We start from the raw sequence: 20,302 nt of genomic DNA on the forward strand, positions 1-20,302 counted from the left end.
ATCCGAAAAGAAGAAAAAAAGCAAGAAAATTGCATGCACGCAGTTAAACAAAATTATTTAATTATATAAACTATGCATTATTTTAGAATGGAAGGTCTTTCTTCGATCTTTCGGGCTTCAAATTTTTCTATGACTTTATTGAAATCTGAAATGCTGCTCGCCAAGTTTCTCTGAATAGAAAGCATCGCTACCGCAAATATTTTCCGCTTTATTTTCTTTAGGGTCCAGAAACACCTCTCTCCTCCGACAATGTGCATTTTGTAAGCATTTCTTTGTATAAAAATACGGAACAAAAAGTCCATTTTCAGGAACCACGTATTTTTTGTCTGTAAAGAAGCATGAAATCTAAGATGTTTTCCTTTGTAAACGAAAAAAAAAATAGTTTAACATTCCAACAAATTAGGCTAAAGAAGACAGATGAGTATTGGAAGTGAATGATTTGATATTAATTAATGCTCTCCGCCGGAAATCGAACACGGAATCATTTGCACGATGGACACCGAGCTAGGAATTAGACCCGTAGTAAGACATTTTCTTCTTGGAGACTCGATTGACCCCCCCCCCGCCCCAGAATAGGATTTTTTAAAAAATAAATCTTATCCCAAGAATTTTCACCTTTGTATTATAAATGTCAAATAAAATCTATTGACTTCGAACGACCGCCCCCCAAACTTTCAGCCTGGATCCGTCCCTGCTACCACCAGAATTATATTTGTTCTTTGCGAGTTTATGTTTTGTGAATAACTTCTTTCTTCCACGCGTCTGTATCTTCCTCACCCTATCAACTGAGTCAAGCGCTGCTATGCGGAGGAATTCGTAACTATTACAGAAGCTGACCAGTTGCGGAAGGAAATGCAACCGCAAGAACCAACACGGGAAAATAGGAGCGTTGCAAGAATAAATCCACTTCCCCATGTTAAGAGATAGGAGCTCGCTGCCATATGCTCAATGTTACTGCTTCCAGTGGCAACGTTCGCTGCCACTGGAAAGATAAATCTCTGTCTTTCTTTCCGTTTTTTAATTGACTTTTTTCAGAAATGCATCAATACTGTTTTCCGCTCAAGAGCAAAGGTTTATTTTTTACTGATACACTACTTTAACACTTAAAAAATATTTTTAGTATTAAAAAAATATCCGGTGGCACAACCATGCAACATATAGTACCAGCCGCCACTGATATATATATAATCCATTTTTGACCTTTCTGTAAATATTCTGTATGCATTTAATTCTGTAACTTTGATTTGGCGATTGTAATGCTTTGGATGTCCTCTGAAGATTCTGCAATAAATACGATATGAATATGAATAGTATATATATTCTATAGTTATCATGTCACTCTCTAAGATACAATGTTTAAAGTTGGATTACCTTGTTCGCAGACCTGAAAAAATTGAGGATCTAGTCTCAGTGATTTGGACGTGTGTAAACTCTGGAAGGGTATCTAGGTATTTTTAACCAAGAGTGTACACAATGTAGATGTAAATTTTATTTTTGTATAAAATATTAACAATCTTTTTAATTTAACGTTGCACTGCTATTCCTTATACGCTAAAGGAAACAAATGATTAATGAAAGTGAATGACTCTAAAATTACATTTTGTGCTCTCCCACCGGGAACGAAACCAGAACAGGGTGCGAAATCCCGGGGGGGACGGGAGGGATTTCCCCCCCACCAAAAATTTTACACTTGCTTTTCCCCCTCACCAAAATCTGTAAGGGGGGACACCTTAATAGGAAAATATAAGTAGGTCTATAAAGAAAATTTTCAGACAAACAATAATTTTAAATGCATGCTGTTTTAAAAAACGTAGTTTATTTGTAAAAGGATCAGGTGTTTAACTTTTTCGGTTGTTGACGAGATGAAGACCTTTATTCTCTAGCGTACCAGTTGCATGCAAAATTGGTAAAATTTCTCAAACAAACAGATTGTTCTTCAATTTCAGTGGACGAACCTACAAACAGGTTTGCGGATAAGCACTTGCTGTTATATGAACATATGTGGACGAAGAAAATAAACCTTGTTGTCGTTTTTATAAATTAGTGCCTGTAGAAAATGCCGATGAAAAATCCCTTAAAGAGAAAATTATTCAAGCATTTTCCGAAGATGGCATAGATATTTTTAATCTTAAAGAAAAACTGGTTGAATTTAGTTCGGACGGGGATGCAGTGTTTACTGGGAGAAACGAAGGTGTTGCTGCTCAAATTAGAAGAAATGTCAACCCGTGCCTAATTAGCGTACACTGCATGGCACATCGAATTAATCTTGTTTCTGAAAGAGTTTTTGGTGTTGTGAATGCTGTTCACAACTTTGCATGTTTGTTAGGCGAACTTTACCAGGTGTTCAGTAAGTCATCTACAGCTGCAACACTTAAAAGTATCGCGACAGTCACAGATGCCGCAGGACAAAAATTTGAACGATTACAGTGGTTCGGATTTCACCTTAAACTGTAAGTCCACATTTCATAGCCTCGCTGCTGAAAAGGGTCATTAAACTTAAATCAGCAAATCAATCGTATTATAGTGTTTGTGCTTTTATTTTCTAAAGTTTAACGTCCTATAAATATTCACCACGGCTAAGGAAGACGATCATGATGAGATGAATTATAATGGTTGATTAGGATAATGGAAGGAAGCGAGAGGACCCCGAGAAAACCCCCACACAATTATTTGTATACCGCAAGCAGAATTTGGCGCGAGCTAGGATCCAGCCGATGATTCCACGCACCTGAGGAGAGCGCTCTACCAGTGAGGCAACACGGCTTTTTGTTGTCTATCAAGTATTTGTATTGAAATCATTATTTATAATAATATATTCTTGCTAATAATACAATATAGATACATAGTATTATTTAGACTTACAAAGGTGACCGCATATCTGAACGACCAAACTGAAACACTACGTACGTAGAGAAGAAACGAGAATTTCATAAATAATAATAAAAACTATACTCTGACTCTACAGCTCATGAGGATCTATGGCTTGCCAGGTGGAGCGCTTCAAGTTAGTAGTTCTAATGCTTGGTTAGGACATCGGTTCTCAGGGACTATTATTTCTGACTTATATATCTCTACTACTATTTTCGCGAATGTAATCTTCAATATAATGGTAAACACAAGGGTACTGTGCTCCCACTAGAGTCTAACCCTGGACCATACGCACTGAAGTGTACGGTTAAATGAATAAATAACATTAAAGTATTTTTAAATAACAACTACCACTAGTTTGAACATTTATTATTATTATTATTACTATTATTATTATTATTATTATTATTAATAATAATAATAATAATAATAATAATAATAATAATAATAATAATAATAATCCATTAATATTTCAATTTTTTGGAGGCTCCACGAAGCATTAGTGTGGATCGCTGAACTTCTTCCCCCCCACCATTTTCAAATGATTTCGCACCCTGAACCAGAACCATATGAAACAAGGACACACACCTTGACCACTAGACCAGTAGGGAGGCTTTAATGTTTATGAATTCTACTCAAGATCTGAAGCGTTATTTGCGAAATAAGGAAAAAGACATCATTACATAAATCAATAGATTTCTGTGATTTTTTTGTAGAATTATAATATGATAATTATTATAAGGATTCTTCATAAAGAAACTCAAGTTTTTATTTATTTGACGCAACTTTAAGTGTCTTTTCAGCACAGTGGCTATTTAAGATTGGGATCTAATTCAGGGCCGGGTTAAAGGAGGGGCTTAGGGGGGCTGTAGCTCCGGGTCTCCAGGTGGACGGGGTCCTTCACTCTGATCAAAATCTCAACTGACTGTTTAAAAAGAACCATACAAGATACAATCATCATCGTAAGATAAAATATAACCAAAAACATGAAACATATTCCCTTAACTTTCCTACTGTACTTTCCCAGAATTGTATTAGGCGAAGTCAGCAGGGGCCACATATTTTTCTAGCCCGGGGCCTCCTGATGAATTAATCTTGCCCTCTCCTAGCAGGTATCGAATAAGGTCTTCCAATTTATTTCTCGAATAGACTCTTTACGGTAGAAAAATTGTCTCACAAAGTATTATCTGTAAAAATAAACTTTCTAACACTGATCATTAATAAAATAGAACAACTATTTGTGTAAATTAAACGTAACAAATTTAACTCAGAATTTATTTTGTAAAACACAATATTATATTTTGACACTATATATGCATTTATTCTGTGTAGGTATACCTACGGACAACCAGTAAAGGGCGAAGTACAGGCTGAAATTAGGGGCAAAAACAGCTTTACCCATCAAAAGCTTTTACCACTGGAGGATATTGTTACAAAGGTATTATATATATTTAGAAGTATGATATTTTATGAATTTAGGTCTTTTAATTGTTTTCAAATCCAATTATAAATTTAATATGTAATATTGGACAGTGCAATGCGATGACAACGTTTTACTAAATCATATAGTCGAATTTCTTTTTCTGCAGTTCAATCCTTATTTAAAACCATTATTTAGAAAAATAGTTTTCTTATGTGGTGAAAAAAATCGTAATAAAAATTCACATGGAATTGTGTTTGGCTATAGTTACTACTATATTTCAAAGATGTAGATGCAGTGTTCCCGGAGATCTGTATTTTCTGTTTGTCGTTTGCAATATACTAAACCTTCAAGCCTTATATTTACGTTTTACAAATTTTACTCTTATATAAAGCAAAATATAACTATGTATGTTACATTAAGATTCATATGTGACATTGTTTTCCCAAATAAGTGAGTCAATGAACAAAGAATGATGTCTTAAGTACCGTAGTACGCCTTAGTTGATATGTGGGCTGGCTAAGTTCTCCTTTTGGGCCAACATAACTAGTCGGGAGGCAGAACACGTGATTATTAGGTTTCATTCAACCCGAGAGAGTTAGAGCAAACGGTGGTCCTAAATCATCAAGTCCACTATCCTGATCATTTCTAGACCGCCGGTCGTTTGATACGAGCGGAAGTTTCCCCCATACATCCCCCTCTCCTCTACTGAAGCTACAAAATGAGCGTTTCTAACAGTGGCGGCTAATGTTAGTGTTGCAGCGTTGCGCAACGACCAAGGTATTTCAAGAAAAAAATATTATTATCAATAGTAGTAAAGAACAGAAAATATATTTTTTAATACTCGCATATATACACTTTAAATAACATATTTTTTACTTTTGTAACTGTCCGTTCCGTTAATCCGTTTTAAAAAGTGAAAATTAATCCGTCACAGAGTCTCTAATTTATATTGTGTTGCAGCGAGCATACAACGACCAGATTCCTTCAGCGCGGCAATTGGAGTAAATGTTAAGTCTCTTTTCCCCTATCTCGGAAGTTAAAGGGACTGGTCGTTGCAGTGCTTCTGCAACACAGCACGGTTTCCAGTGAACGAGAAGGATTTTCGCGCTAAATAAGAGTTCTGAATTTTCTTTCACTAGCAATTAACAAATGGAATTTGTTTTTATGCATTCATATTTTTAAATTACAGGATTATACTGAAGCAAATCAATATAATGACAATTAAAAAAAGTGATTGCAAAATTACAAAATAAGAAAGAAAATATCTAGTAGAGGAGAAAACAAATGAAAGTAGACCCGCATTTACAAGTTAATTCTTAGCTTATATTGATAATGAAGGCTTCTTCTACACTAATTTGTGAATCAAATATTAATAAGTCAGCATGTAGAATCGCTCCCCCTTCCCCTCTGGGGATAGTATTTCAGTATAAACATATTTCTTTTATAAAAAAAGTGTATTTTGTAATCTTGATAACTTTCCACATAAAACTGTTTGATGGGAATCGTCAGATTGAATTTGGGACTAGTTTCAATGCTCAGGGGCGTAGCCACGAGGGGTTCCACTGGGTTCGGACCTCCTAAAAATTTCGAAACTCGACTAACATTTGTAGACTTTCTTAACGAACTATACTTGTTTAACAGAGAAATGATTGATGTAGGCTAAATATTTTATTTTACACCTCATTATGCACTCTTTCTTTTCTTATAAAAATAATCATTCTATCAGTTTTTTCTATAAATATAGGTGACAGTAAGTAAGAATTACTTATCGTCTTTTCGGGTGGAGTACAAGACAGGTTTCATATTATGTAGACGTATTGGACCTCCCTCAAATACTTTGCATCTCTCCCAATTAACATTTCTGGGTGTAGAATTGGCAGTGCTGTTTGTTTTGATGTTCTTTGATTTTTGGCTTCTGTTACATGCTGATCCTTCATCTGGCGGGTTTCGAGGTTTCCTTTCTAGAACACATCACATTGGTAAGCATTGTGTCGCCTTATGTGGAAGTGTATTGTGTTCATCGTGCATTGCGTAACAACCAAGACGGATGATTTGGAATGTAGTTTTATTTTTCTTTTAAGCACATGTGTGTGTGTTGATGTATGAATATGTGACATTTGGAATTCATATACCAGTACCTCTTTTGTATCGGCTGTTTTGGTTTTTAATTATTAGGTTTAATTTTATTGTGTGTGCTTTAATTCTGTAAATAACCTACAAATTCTGAATGAATTGTATACCATGACTTCTGTAAATAACTTACAAAAACATTGACCAGCTTTCAACTGAGGAAAAATTTGCAATTAAGACTTAGATAAAACAAGCAAAGGGCAATTCAGGAGAGTGTTTGAAAAAAAATCCATTTTAAATTTACAGGATATCTTATGGTAGTAGTGTTGTTTGCACCAGATACATTTCCTCAATTTATTTTAAATTTTCCTGGATAAACTGTGCATAAAGTGTGTTCAATGTACATTTTTATAACACTAATCTCTGGTCCGAATTCTCTTCAGTCAACGCTGAAGAGGAATTCGGATCACTGTCAGGGACTGAGTTTGCTAGAATGAATCGTCGCAATATTCTAGAAAAATTATTTAGTGAATCTACAAAGCTTCTGAATTTAATATTAACTGTACTTATGGCGTCAGCAAAAGACGAATTTTTTTTTCCACATGAGCAAGAATTAACACGTTCAAGGAATTGAATGTCCTAAGAAATGTTATCACCATTGGTTATGCTTTCCACCGAAAAAGACCTGACAATAAGAATACCAGAGTTTAACCAGCATGTATTAAACAGATTTGCTCGAATCAAAGAAAGGAGAATGAACTTACTAATTAATTAAGGTGATTAATCGGATAAAATGTTCTTCATTTTTTATTTTTTAAAAACAGAATTTTATTTAACATGTCACATAGCATTTGCATCTAAAGTTATGCTGATTAGTCAATGAGTCAACTTTATATCTTCTGTCTCTTATTGTTGGTACTGCAACACCCGAAAGCACAATCCACCGGCCGCCACTGGTTTCTAATGAAATGATTTATCTCCGAAACTAATCAGGATATTAATGAATTTCTTTTCCCGGTTCTATCTGTAAGGTATGCTTTACGATTTTGTCTATTAGTGCTTTGGAAAAACCCAACGGTTTTTCCAAAAATTAAACATAAACATTAAAAATAGCCATATTTTTTCCTTAATATTTTCTTTTTTGGTCTGTATCTCCCCAATGAGTTGAGATATGGAAAGACCATCCCTAACTAAATTTAATTATCTTTCTAACGGTACAAATACTGTTAGGTTTACTCAGGGGCGGACTGGGTACATTAGGGCCTAGGCCGCGGTCACCAAGGAAGGCCCTCAGACTATAACACCAAAGCGAACAATGAACACCTGCGATGACCCATCGCGTTGTCAAGTTGTACTTGGTAGTTTTAGCAAGCTATGATTTATCATTGGTCATTGGAAATTTGATGTCATAACAAGTTTTATTCAAACAGTAAAGCACAGGATTTCCAGAAACATAAACTCTGGAGAGAATATTTTATAATTATTATTGTATTGCCATATAGTAGCTGAACCACTAAACAAATAATAGCCAATAATTTTTTGCTGTGGATTAAACAGGACAGCTTACTGAAAATTGAAATACTCAACAACTAATAATAACTTTTGACCGTGGAATAAACACGACAGTTTTACGGAAAATGGAAAACACGGCTGAGACACTAAACAACCAATAATTTTAAAAAGTTAAGATTCTTTTCAGTTCAGATGATGAATTTCAGTTTCTGAATAACTTCGTCCACAGAACTAAATTTAACATGTCTCTTTCCATACTCGTTAGTAAAAACGTGTCCAAAATGTCATTAGATAAACTATCTCTGAAATTTGTTTTCACCAACTTTAACTTTGAGAAGCACCTTTCACATGTCACTTGTGTGTATGGTAAAGACAACGCATATTTGTATACAATGTATAAATTATTAAAACAACTAGACTGACATAGAAATTGATACAAAATTTTCCCTGCACATGACAAACAATTTTTACACAGGGTGTTTGCAGTATCATTATCACTCTTGCCGTGAATCCCATCCAAAGATGTTGCATCTCGCATAGCAGGCTCAGATACGTAATAATCATTATCATTCTCCTCTACTACGGATTCAGGGGCATCACTCTCTTCAGGGTCATCAAAAAGCAGAGCGTTTTATGACAAAATGTCATACACGACAGAGAACTACTGGAGCTCTTTGCATATTTCCTCCTGTTTTATATTTAGTTTATTTTCGCAAGAGCTCTGAAAGCTCCTGCAGACACACCGTTCTTCTTGATTTCCGCAAAGTGCTTGGGATCCAACATTTGAAGTTCACACAGTAGACCTTTTCTCTGTTGAAATCTATCACCGACACATGTAGCAGTTGTATTCAGAATTTCGTTGAACTTTCTTATTCTGAATAAATCATATTCAATTACATTTAAGTTCTTTCCCAGTTCATCTGCGGCAAGCTCTCCTGTCATTTTCTTCTTTGAGATTATTCTGGGCCGAAAGTCTTCTTCCATTTCTACCTCTACACCAGATTGCGCAAGTTGTTGATTTATCTTCTCACAAAATATTATTGTATTTTCCTGCAGCATTAAACAGACATCTTTATTTACCTCTCTTCTCTTCAGAAGCTGCTGCTGCAAATTGTCTACAAGTCTCCATTCCGTAAGATAGTCCAATCCGTGAGACTGTATGTATATTGAAACAGACTCCATTTCTGTAAACAAGCCCTGATACACAGAGTACATCATTAAAGTGTTAAATTCTGTCCATTTATTCAGCAAAGTCTCAGGTTGAAAGTTTGATGTGTACAACATCATTGAGGGGCAATAAAAGTGTAAGAAATCTTGATGAAGATGGACAGTCATCCACGTGTTGGCTTCTTGTTTCGTTGCGAAACTCGTTAGTATCGATTATCGCATTCAGTGCCTTGTTTTTGCTTCACCATGTTGCAAAAACTTTTTGAAAGTTTTCGTAGTGTGTCATGTAACTCGTGGCTTGTATCAATCATTTTCTTCCAAGCATCCATTCTTTTGCAAGATTTAGACAGGACACAGCACTGGTTTAAACCACACCAAATAAGTTTGCAGGTTCAGGGCTTATTAGAATTTGTCACAACCAAATTAAGAGCATGAACCATCCAATGAGTGTAAATTAGTTCAAGATTATACTTCTCCAATAATGATTTAACTTCTTTATAGCATCCACTTAAGTTAGCAGCTCTATCAAAGGAGCAGCCTACAACATCAGACATCAAAACATAGTTGGATCAAAGTACTCTTTTGATTTCATTATAAGTTTCTTGTTCTGTAATGTTACTGTTTAGGACAACTTCTAACAGCCTCTGAAATACCTAACCATTTAAAACGTAGAGAATTACTATAGCCAGCTGATTGAGCATTGAAACATCTTAGGTAGAATCAACCATTATTTTCTAAGTTTAAAAAAGAGTTAGCTTTCTTGATGTTTTCCACTATTTTCTTTTGCAATAACTGTCCAATAATACGGATTAGTTTATTTATAAACGTTTTTGATTTTTAAAAAATGCATTAGCGATACTCTGTCCTGCCCTTTTAGATTTCCACGACATTGCTGCAATTCCTTGGGCTGTTCACTGAACGATATAGCTTCCTTAACATACTCTTTCAGTACAGCATCATATTCGGCCACTAATAAAACCAATTTTAGGAAGTTCCAGTTGTTGATATTTCTGCCATCCAGTTTACAGACAGCTTCAGTGTTCCCTGTTCCCCTATAAGCTAACTGTTGTCTTCCAATGAATAATGCCAAATAATCTTTTGGTCACAGCTCCGTTCTTCTCTACTTGTTTTCTAAATGTTAGCTTTCTTGATGTCTTCCACTATTTTCTTCTGCAATAACTGTCCAATAATACGGATTAGTTTATTTATAAACGTTTTTGATTTAAAAAAAAGGCATTAGCGATACTCTGTCCTGCCCTTTTAGATTTCCACGACATTGCTGCAATTCCTTGGGCTGTTCACTGAACGATATAGCTTCCTTAACATACTCTTTCAGTACAGCATCATATTCAGCCACTAATAAAACCAATTCTAGGAAGTTCCAATTGTTGATATTTCTGTCATCCAGTTTATAGACAGCTTCAGTGTTCCCTGTTCCCTGTTCCCCTATAAGTTAAGTGTTGTGTTCCAATGAATAAAGTAATGCCAAATAATCTTTTGGTCACAGCTCCCTTCTTCTCTACTTGTTTTCGATACAGATTTTTTGTATTACTATCCCAGAGAGATGATATATCCTTCTTTGCTCCAGCGGCTATGGCTGCCTCCGCAGCCTGATCGGGAAACAAGGAATTTTCCTGACGTTTTACATGTATGTACACGTTTTTCACATTCACTCTATATCTTGTGACAAACTGACTACTTGGAGTGGCAATCCGAATTTCTTCAAACGCCATGCAGGTTGAGCAGTACAAAACTTGTTTGCAGCACAAAATGATATACACTGTCGTTTAACTTTTCACCATTTGGCAGTTCCATTTCATCGCTCCTCGGCTAAATCGGGTGGTGCTTCAAAAATGCGATCTTAATAAGAGTATTTTGCTCACGAGGAGGTATGAACAAGGAGCGTTTCCTTTCACCAAGCGTTCCCTTTGTTTAAACATCATGACTGGAATTATCCGACTAGATTTGTTCTTCTGTTTCCTTAATAAGGAAATAGATCATTTGTTTTTCTGACATGTTTTCTGTTCTAAATGAACTTCATATTTTGGCTAGACAAAAGTAAATAAATTTTTAAAATTACGCTGTTTTTCCATTCTTGAGTTATCAAATATAGACCTCCAGGATGTGTTAACATCCATTAAGGACCAATCAGCCTGTGGTTAAATATGAACCCAGCTATAAAACAGGCCCACTCTTCAAGAATGAAAGGGCCCTAACTGCTCAACATAATGAAAAAGGCCCAGGATTCCAACTACCCAACATAATGAAAAAAGTGCCCAGGGCCCCAAATGCTCAATGTAATGAAACAAGGGCCCTAATGTCCCAATATAATGAAGGACTGCCCAACACAATGAAAAAGGGTCCAGGGCTCCAACTGCTCAACATAATGAAAAATGACCCAGGGCCCCAAATGCTTAATGTAATCAAAGAAGAGCCCCAACTGCCCAATATATTGAAAGAAGAGCCCAAGACCCCAGGTACAAACTAAATCACAGTTTCCAATAATAAAAGAGCATAGTGAAAGATGGAACTAGCCACAAATCCAATAACAAAAGAGCCCTATTGAAAAAGTTAATTTTACTGATGGAAGGGTGGAAGAGGGATCTGTTTTGGCAGCATAATAACCAGTATTGCACGTAATTATTTACCTTTCTTCTGTTTTAGCTTTTCTCTTATCATCTTTCTTTCTTTATTGTGTTCATTATTTTCTTTAGGAGAGGGTGATTGATAACATCAGTGTACAGCTGAAGAGTATTTCTATAATCTACAATGGGCTTGTATTTTCTCAAGGGTCACTTTACAAAATGTTTTTGCAGAAATCTCAATAACTATATTTGTATGTAATTTATGAAAATATTACTTCGAACTTCATTAAATACTTACTAATTACTAGAAACAAGCAGAACTATAATAATATTCTATATTATCATATCAAATCTGCGCAAAATATCTGCGAAATTACATATTTTTTTAGTCTTTTGAATCCTCATCAGATAAATCATTTTCTGGTATATAAGTGTTTATTAGTGAGTTATAACACTCCTTACCATTACACCTACAGGTTTTCATGCACTCTACCGAAGCCCGCACACACTTGCAATTGCTTGTGTAGCACATATATTTATATGTACAAGACTTTAACTCTGGATAACTTTTAGGCATATATTAATGAGTGGTCCATTTTGGCACCAATTTTCAATTCGTAGGTTGCCAACCAAAATGTTCGGGTTAAAGTCAATATTCCAGTTGCTAATGTGCCGTGAAATGTATGTTTGAAGGTGTGCTGAATGGAAGTGGAGAATTAGAGCATCTTTCGTTGATGGAAGTTTGTCTGAATTTTTGTGACCAACCATATCAGCACAGACAGCATTGATCGAGAACTTTTGTGAGTCGGTGAAGAGCTTCATCATAATTTCTTCTGCACGTGCTCTCGTCTCATCATCCACATTATGAGATCCTAAGTTACATAGCAAGCAAGATTTTTTCAAATATTCATTCCATGCTGTCTGTGCTGATTTGGTTGGTTCGACAGGCATGGAAACAATTAGTGAGGAACACAAGTCGGGCCTCCTACTAAGCTTCCTAGGCTTTTCGAAATGGTTCTTTAGAGCTTCAACAGTTTTCCAGCTTCTTGGTTCCTAATTCAGCACCATCAATGCACATATATCTTCAATGCCGCAGATTTAGATGGCCAATCGAGCAAAGAAATGTCAGGATGTCTATGGAACCACTGTTTAGTTATTCTCGAAGTATAGACATTAGTGCTATATTGATGGACGTAATTCATGATAGGCATTTCGTCTTTCGGATATATGGCCCTGACGGTTGGTAACACAACTCACTCTAATGTTTTCGCATATTTTCCAGAATCCATCCTACTAATTGTCCATCTCCTGCTGCTGGTATCCAACCTCAGAAAGCAACGCTAATTCTTCCACTTCTTGCTCTCTTTACGATATGGTCTGGTGAATAACGAGTGTAATTGTGGCGCAACAGACAGTCTTCCAGCTTGAGCGGAAGGGAACACTTTCACGTCTGTTCAATTTACCGTATCCGAGAACTATTTCGTAGCTGGCAGATATTCCAACGAAATCGACATTCTTGATGCATGGTGTTCTACAGACAATTCTTCTTTTACGACACGAATTATGTGATGGATTCCCGCTTTATGTGTTCCTACTAGCAGAAACGAGTGCATTATCTTCCTCTGTGGTAGTTTTTCTACGTCTTCCTGATTTTGGGTGGTTCTGTAGAAGTTCTTCGCTCTTCTTGGTACAGTCGGATCCAGTATTAAACACACGTTTTGGTTCTATCAACCGTAATAGCAACATACGAAGCACTACGACCACATTCCCACATGAGAACTATACGGCCTCCTGATACTTCAGAAGTTAAAGGCATGGCATCCCAGTAAGCTATAGCTCATTGTCACTGTATTAAATTACAATAATTCTAATCCGCAGACTAACAACACCCTTTACGGTAATATAAGCATCGAAGAAATCCATGTGACGTTACATTACTCCACCTTTTCTTAGTGAATGTGACAAGATTAATAGGATGAAGTTTGGTAGTGCAGTAAAACCCCTCTCGAACCAGTCAACAACAGATCTTCAGTGCTCTAATTAAAGATAAATTACTACCGTTGCATTTGTATGCATAGACTGGTCTTAGTATACTCCAATATAGTAGAGCTCTCCAAGTTTGGCTCCCCTGCAGTTGGCAGGTCTGCTTGACCTTGAGACGGCACCAGTGTTGTTTTTTCCTCTGTTTCCACAGTTCAGTCCAGGCAGGCGTGCAATGCAGAGCAACTCAGCAAGAATGTGTACTCCGCTTCAGAAAGCGCAGTGTGTTATTTGGCTTGTGAAAACTGAGTCAGTTAGAACAGGACAACGTAATTTTAGACGTCAGTATGGTGGTGAACCACCTACAGCAAAAACTATCCATTATTGGCTAAAGTCTTTCAAGGAAACCGGTAGTGTTTTAAAAGCAAAATCACCAGGTATACCGAGAACTTCTGAAGATGTTGTTGAACAGATCCGTGTTTCTTGTGTTCGGAGCCCGAAGAAGTCATGTGGACAGACGTAGTTTACAATTAGAAGTGCCTAAATGTATTGTGTATGATGTTGTGCGTAAAATACTTAAGTTGCGCGCTTACGAATGCAACTCTTGACACTCGCTTTCCAGGAAATTGTATAGGCAGGGCTGGCCCAATACCTTGGCCACCACGAAGCCCAGACTTAACCCCACCGGACTTTTTCTTTTGGGACCGCACAGAAATGTTGTGTACAGTGAAAAGATCAGAGACATCAATCATTTACGGGAAAGAATCGTCGCGGTGGTTGGGACAGTTACACCTGAAATGTTGGTGAATACGTGGCGAGAAGTGGAATATCGTCTCGACGTGTGCAGGGTCACAAATAGATCCCACATTGAAGTCTACCAACATTAAACAAAACTTGAAAGAATTCTCTTTCATGATATGTACTCATTGATGTAAGTTTTCATTAATTTCCCAATTAAATTTATACTTAAAACTAGGGAGTTCTTTTTCAAACACCCTGTATTCAACTTCAAAATATTTCTTATCCCTGTTCTGTAAGGTTTTTCTTCCTTTTTTACCACCTTCATCGAGACCAAGCATGATCCCTTAACCTCCTAATTTCACTTATAAAGAATTTGTGGTCCAAACTTCCCCCCTTAGCAAACGGAAACAATGAAACCTGCTGAATTAAACTCTTGAAACAGTATTATTGAAGCAGCAATTACGCAATAGATGACTACGATATTTAACCTATACACAATTACGATAGTAGATATACTTTTAATTGAAATGTACGACGAGTAACAAAGCGCCATACTATTGAAAAAAATGCACATGCTATTCATCCTGGTGTGTTAGTGTGTGTAGAAAGTAGTGTTGATGAATAAACTAGACAAGACGACCTCGTCCAATAGAAATAGGTAATCCTTTTTGATTTAGGATTTAGATTTCTGGGCTCTCGGCATTGAAGGTCATTTCGTTTTGAGGGATTGTTGAGCACACTATCCGGGGAAAGGGAAGGAAGAAAGGATTGGGAAAGGAAGGAAGCGGCCTGGGACCTTTAAGTTAGGTACCACCCCGGCATTTGCCTGGTGTGAATGAGGAAAACCCATGAAAATCTCATTCAAGGTGGCTGGCCTGAAAAAGCGTTTTACACTTTTTCAACCGAGTGCCCCCACCGGGAACAGAACCCGGGACCGCTCGCACCCAAGGCGAGAGTGTTAGCGACTACGCTATGCGGGTCCACGTAATCCTTTTTCAAACTAAATAAATTTTCATGACATTTCAGGAGACCAAAATATCATTTCATGAACAACACTAGCAAAAATCCCGAAGTTTATGTTGTCACCGAGGATAATTCCTCGTGACTATATAGTTAGCGAGCTCATCTTCGGCACGGGATCGATTTCTGTTGGGATTCGGATTCTATGTCATTTCCGACGAATTGCTAACTCGTCTGAGACCTCTCTCTCTGTCTCTCTCTCTCTCTCTCTCTCTCTCTCTCTCTCTCTCTCTCTCTCTATATATATATATATATATATATATATATATATATATATATATATATATATATATATATATATATATATATATACAGGTATATATATATATAGCGAAATAAGGAGATTCGAGTTTACCTGTGCTATCCTTCCAAGGAGTTGTTATTATTTAGTAAAACCGAAACAAATCAAAAGGGAATTAGGATTCGTCAACAGGTTCTCCTTGAATTGAGCTTAAGTGAAATTACAATTATACATTCCTTTCTAATGATTCCTCATCACCGTCAAAAAGCAATTTTGGGTTTTGACTTCATTTATGACCATAATAGTGTTATTGAGTTTTCTAATTTGAGCATAAAGTTTTCGTATAATGAAACAGAATATTCAGTGCCTTTCTAAAATCCAGAAATTGAGTGCCCATCACAGCTGGTTGCTTTCCTTGAAATGTGTGATTTCTCGGATATTGCATGCATCAATTTAGGAACACAAGAAAGAAAACTACAAATTGCACCACTTAAACCACACAAGGGTGTCTATAGTGAAGAGGAAACTGAGGAAATCGTAGAACAGCACAAACACTTAGATCACGAACAAAAATTCGCTGTTTTTCTTTGCTTCTTAAGTATAAAGAAATAAGGAGAGATAATCCAGCCTATTTAAAGAATTATCAACACGTAATAAAGCTTAAAACACACGAACCGTTCAAACCAAGGGGAAATTACATACCTTATGCCTACCGTGATGCCGTCGACGAGGAAATCGAATTTCTGTGAAAGAAGGGATCATAGAAAGGGACATAATGAATTCACTTCTCCATTAATAGTCGTTGCGAAAAAACAATTCGCCCTTATTTAGATTTCCGTTTTTAGACCTGAGAATTGAACATAATTTTGAAAGAATAGAATCAGTAGAGAACGTAAATTCATGCCACCAAGGGTCGAGTATGTTCTCTAATCTTGATCTTAGACAATGTTTTCTCTCCGTTCCTTTGCACGCCGATAGTCGAAAATATGTCCCTTTCTTGTATAAAGGAAAAACCTACTTTACTTACATAGCAGGCATATGCCTATCATGTTCCCTCAGTGACATGGGAATGTGCCCAGTATGTGCCTTATGTACCTGTGAGAGAGAAATCACATGGATGGCAAGTGATAGTCACAGTCTATGTCCGCCCCTAGGCACATGCGTGACATGTACCTGGATAACTTACCTAGTATGTTCTTTCCCATACCGTAAGCGAAAATTACTCTCCCAAAATATGTTAAATCGCCTTTATGCGTAATTGTTTACATTAAGGTGAGTCTAAAAAACACTTTTAAAAAGTAAAAAAGTACCCTGGGGGGCACGAACCACAAACCCTTTGATTACTAGGCGCGTGCCGTTCCGACTTGGCCACGAAGGCGATGAAGAAAACGTCGCTTGTAGAGGGATAAATCTTGGTGTCTTTTAAATTTGGCTAATCAGAATGCTCTTCTAACCCTGTATATTCACCGATAACCGTTTGGGATCAAATAAAATCCGCTCGCCATGTAATTTTATAACACAATGACGTGTGTCTCTTTACTTTATTTCGTAGTTCTTCCATATTCACTTTCAAATGATCGGCTACAGTTGACATTTAAAAAATGCAATTCTTTATCCCTAACCACGTAAATAATTAACTGTTCACATATGAATGAAAGATTCATCTTAATTTTAATTCATCAGTTATGTCATTTCTTTCTTTTACTTCATCTTCCAAATGTGATGCATTTGTTGCTTCTTTTTCTAAGCGATTGTGTACTAGAAAGACAGAAAGTGAAGCAAAAAGCGCGAGAAACCGTTGCATGTTACTGTGCATGAGCAAATGCAAACAGCTGACTGTCATTCGTGCGTCGCTGCAGATATCAAATATATGTCATAAGTATCAGAAAAATATGCACCCAAAGGAAGAACATCGAGTATGAAAGATATATGTCCCAAGTAACGACATAAAAACAAATTACTATCACAGTGCGAAACTGAACGAGGTATATAAGTGCTACATTTGTGGTACATAGTCGCAAATAACACTTAGGTGTAATAAGCTCCTAAGACTTTAGGTAGCTGAAGTAGATACTTAGCACATGAATACCATATGTAGCAAGTGTCGGGTACCTAAAAAATAGCTGAGACACCTAAATGGCATATGCCTAGCACATCTTGTGCTGTTAGGGTATTTGTACAAAATAGTGGTTTTCGGACCGCAGTCCAGCCTCGCGGCATGCGTTCGATGCCTTGAGCGAGCTTTGGATCAGAAATTTTAACACATACTTCTTTGTATATAGACAATGTATTATGCTCCGCCTCTGATTGCTCGTCTATGCTGCACCGACTAGAAGCTATCTTTGAAAAATTGAGAAAGGCACGCTTCAACGTAAAATTAAGAAAGTGTAAATTCGCTGAAAAAGAAATAAGCTTCCTTTGATTTGTAATAAATGGCGAAGGCATATAGAACGACGAAGAAAAGTTTGCTGCTATTCAAAACAAATACCACTACCTGAAACACCTAAGCACCTCCGCCACTCGGTCTTGTAAATTTTAATTTACAAGGGAGCCGCATTTCAACAAATAAAGTCTTTGTTTTTAGAAGATATTGTAATGTATTACCCCATAAAAGATCAACCATTTCGAGTAGCATGTGACGAATGCCTGAGGAGAATATCAGCATTTATTTTCAGATAAACAACAAAGGTCGTCGTCGTGCCATTTCATTAGTATCTCGGACGCTCTCTCAATCCGCGAGTCGATATGCTGTCTGTGAAATTGAATTTCTTGCTCTTCTCTTTGGACTAAGAAAATACCGATTATACTTGGAAGGAACACACTTTATTGTGTATAGAGACAACAAGATCTTGACGCGTTTATGGAAAGCAGCCTACCATAACAAGAGAATCGAATGCTGGTTGCTTGAAATCCAGCATTACTCATTTAAAGTAGAGTTTTTAAGTGGCAAATTAAATGTGGTAGCAGATTTTTGTAGCCATTATCCCTTGCAACCGGAAAAGGTAGAAATTGAAGCGCCTTCCAACACACTAGACACGGTAGAAGCCATTTCTGCTATTTCCTTGGGTATAGACGATCACGCTATACCCAGTGCTGGGACCTATTTTAAATGAATGTATTTCAAATACCTATTTAAAATACAAAATACCATTTTGTATTTTATTTTTTAAATACCTTTTTAAAACTATTTTGTATTTTATATTTGAAATAGGTCTTGTAATGTATTTTGTTATTTTCCATAATATGCAAAATACAAAATAGATCTGATCTTGGTTACTAGAAACTAACAGTTATAAAAAATATGTTGTGGCACCAATGTAGATAGTCTGCTGTTGTGAAATTTGCAGTCGAAATCCCGGAAAACATGCGAAGGTTTCAGAGATGTTGTTGGTGTGTCTCCCATAATAACTTGTCGTACAAGGTGGAATTCTTATTTTGATAGTTTAATGAAGCTTCAAAACGTAAAAATTTAGTTAAATGATGCATGCCTTGCATTAGGAATTCCCACTTTTAAAGATAACGAGTAGAAATTTCTCGACGAACACCAGAGCCGTAGCTACAGGGAGGTGAGCGGGGCGGTCGTCCCAGGAGCTGATAGCAAGAGGGCGCGGAACGTGCAAGAAGGAAAGGAAAAGTATTGGAAATGAGTAAACATGCTTCGTTCCGAAAAAGTATTGGCGCCCAATGAAATCTATATTGTTGCGGGTTTGAAAAGAAATAGATGTTAAAAATTCTCTTGCTCGCTCCGCTAGCAACCCAAACATTTCAACAAGACTGACAAGTTTTTAACTGACAAGAAAATAATTAGACCAGGAGGAGGTGTAAATATCGGCTATGGTGTAAATACTGTCAATCCAAATTAAAGCTCTGTTAAATGCTGCACTCTTGTGAGAATGCGACAAGTTAGTTGGTACAAGGACATTCAGGTAGATGGTACAGTTGTGAGTGAAACAGTCTCGTGTAAAGTGAATAGTGCGTTTCTGTTGTTTCCTGAGGGACAAAAATTTTTGCAGAAAGGTTTCTTTCATATTTTTACTTTGAAATGAGTGTGTAGGACGTCCTTTTTGAGTGTATCTGTTGAGTTCAAACTGACACACATCACATGTCTTGCGAATAAAATCAGAAAAATAAACACACTGCTGAACAAGACTGCACTTCTTTAATATAAAAACACATTTTCACGTGACGTTTCGGTCTTCTAGCTAATGTCCTCATCAGACGTACACTGAGTGATACAAAAAACTACTCAAGCATATATACACAATTCATCTCCCTATCTGCTCTCTCATTGGCCCGTTCAAACAGCCAATCAGAAGCGTGGAAATCTATCTGAACTGACCCCCTGAACTGAAAAGGTGAAGGATTCGGTGGATGGACAATATGAATTAGTTGACAAGAAGAAAGAAGAAATTATAGAAGAATTAAAAGAAGAATGTAAAAGGAAGGGACTTAAGGAATGGATGAATGAAGATGGAAGAGTGCCGGTGTTAAAGTGTTTTCCAAAAATACTCAAAAAGGAAATAAAGCTTAGGCCAGTTATGGACTGTAGGAATAATTATTTGGAACCGCTAGAAAGTGAATTGAAACCAGTGTTAGAGTGGGTGAGAGAGAGACAAAAGACTTTGGCAGTTAAAGACTATAGAGAAGTAATAAACTACACCAGTAATGCTAAAATTAATAATGATTGTATTTTAT

The 20,302-nt window shown here is 36.6% G+C and overlaps 1 protein-coding gene across 2 annotated transcripts in view; it reads left to right on the forward strand.

Moving 5' to 3' along the window:
• LOC145678425 (alpha-1-inhibitor 3-like) overlaps positions 1–20,302 on the forward strand; it is a 2,648,409-nt gene that overhangs the window by 627,313 nt on the left and 2,000,794 nt on the right. For both annotated transcript variants that reach the window (XM_081748543.1, XM_081748544.1), the window contains exon 6: positions 4,201–4,306. In XM_081748543.1, the coding sequence (XP_081604669.1) occupies positions 4,201–4,306 (106 nt within the window). The remainder of the gene's footprint in view (positions 1–4,200; positions 4,307–20,302) is intronic.

Source organism: Thermobia domestica, chromosome 2 (assembly GCF_964235325.1).
Source record: "Thermobia domestica chromosome 2, izTheDome1.hap1.1, whole genome shotgun sequence".
Lineage (NCBI taxonomy): Eukaryota > Metazoa > Arthropoda > Insecta > Zygentoma > Lepismatidae > Thermobia > Thermobia domestica.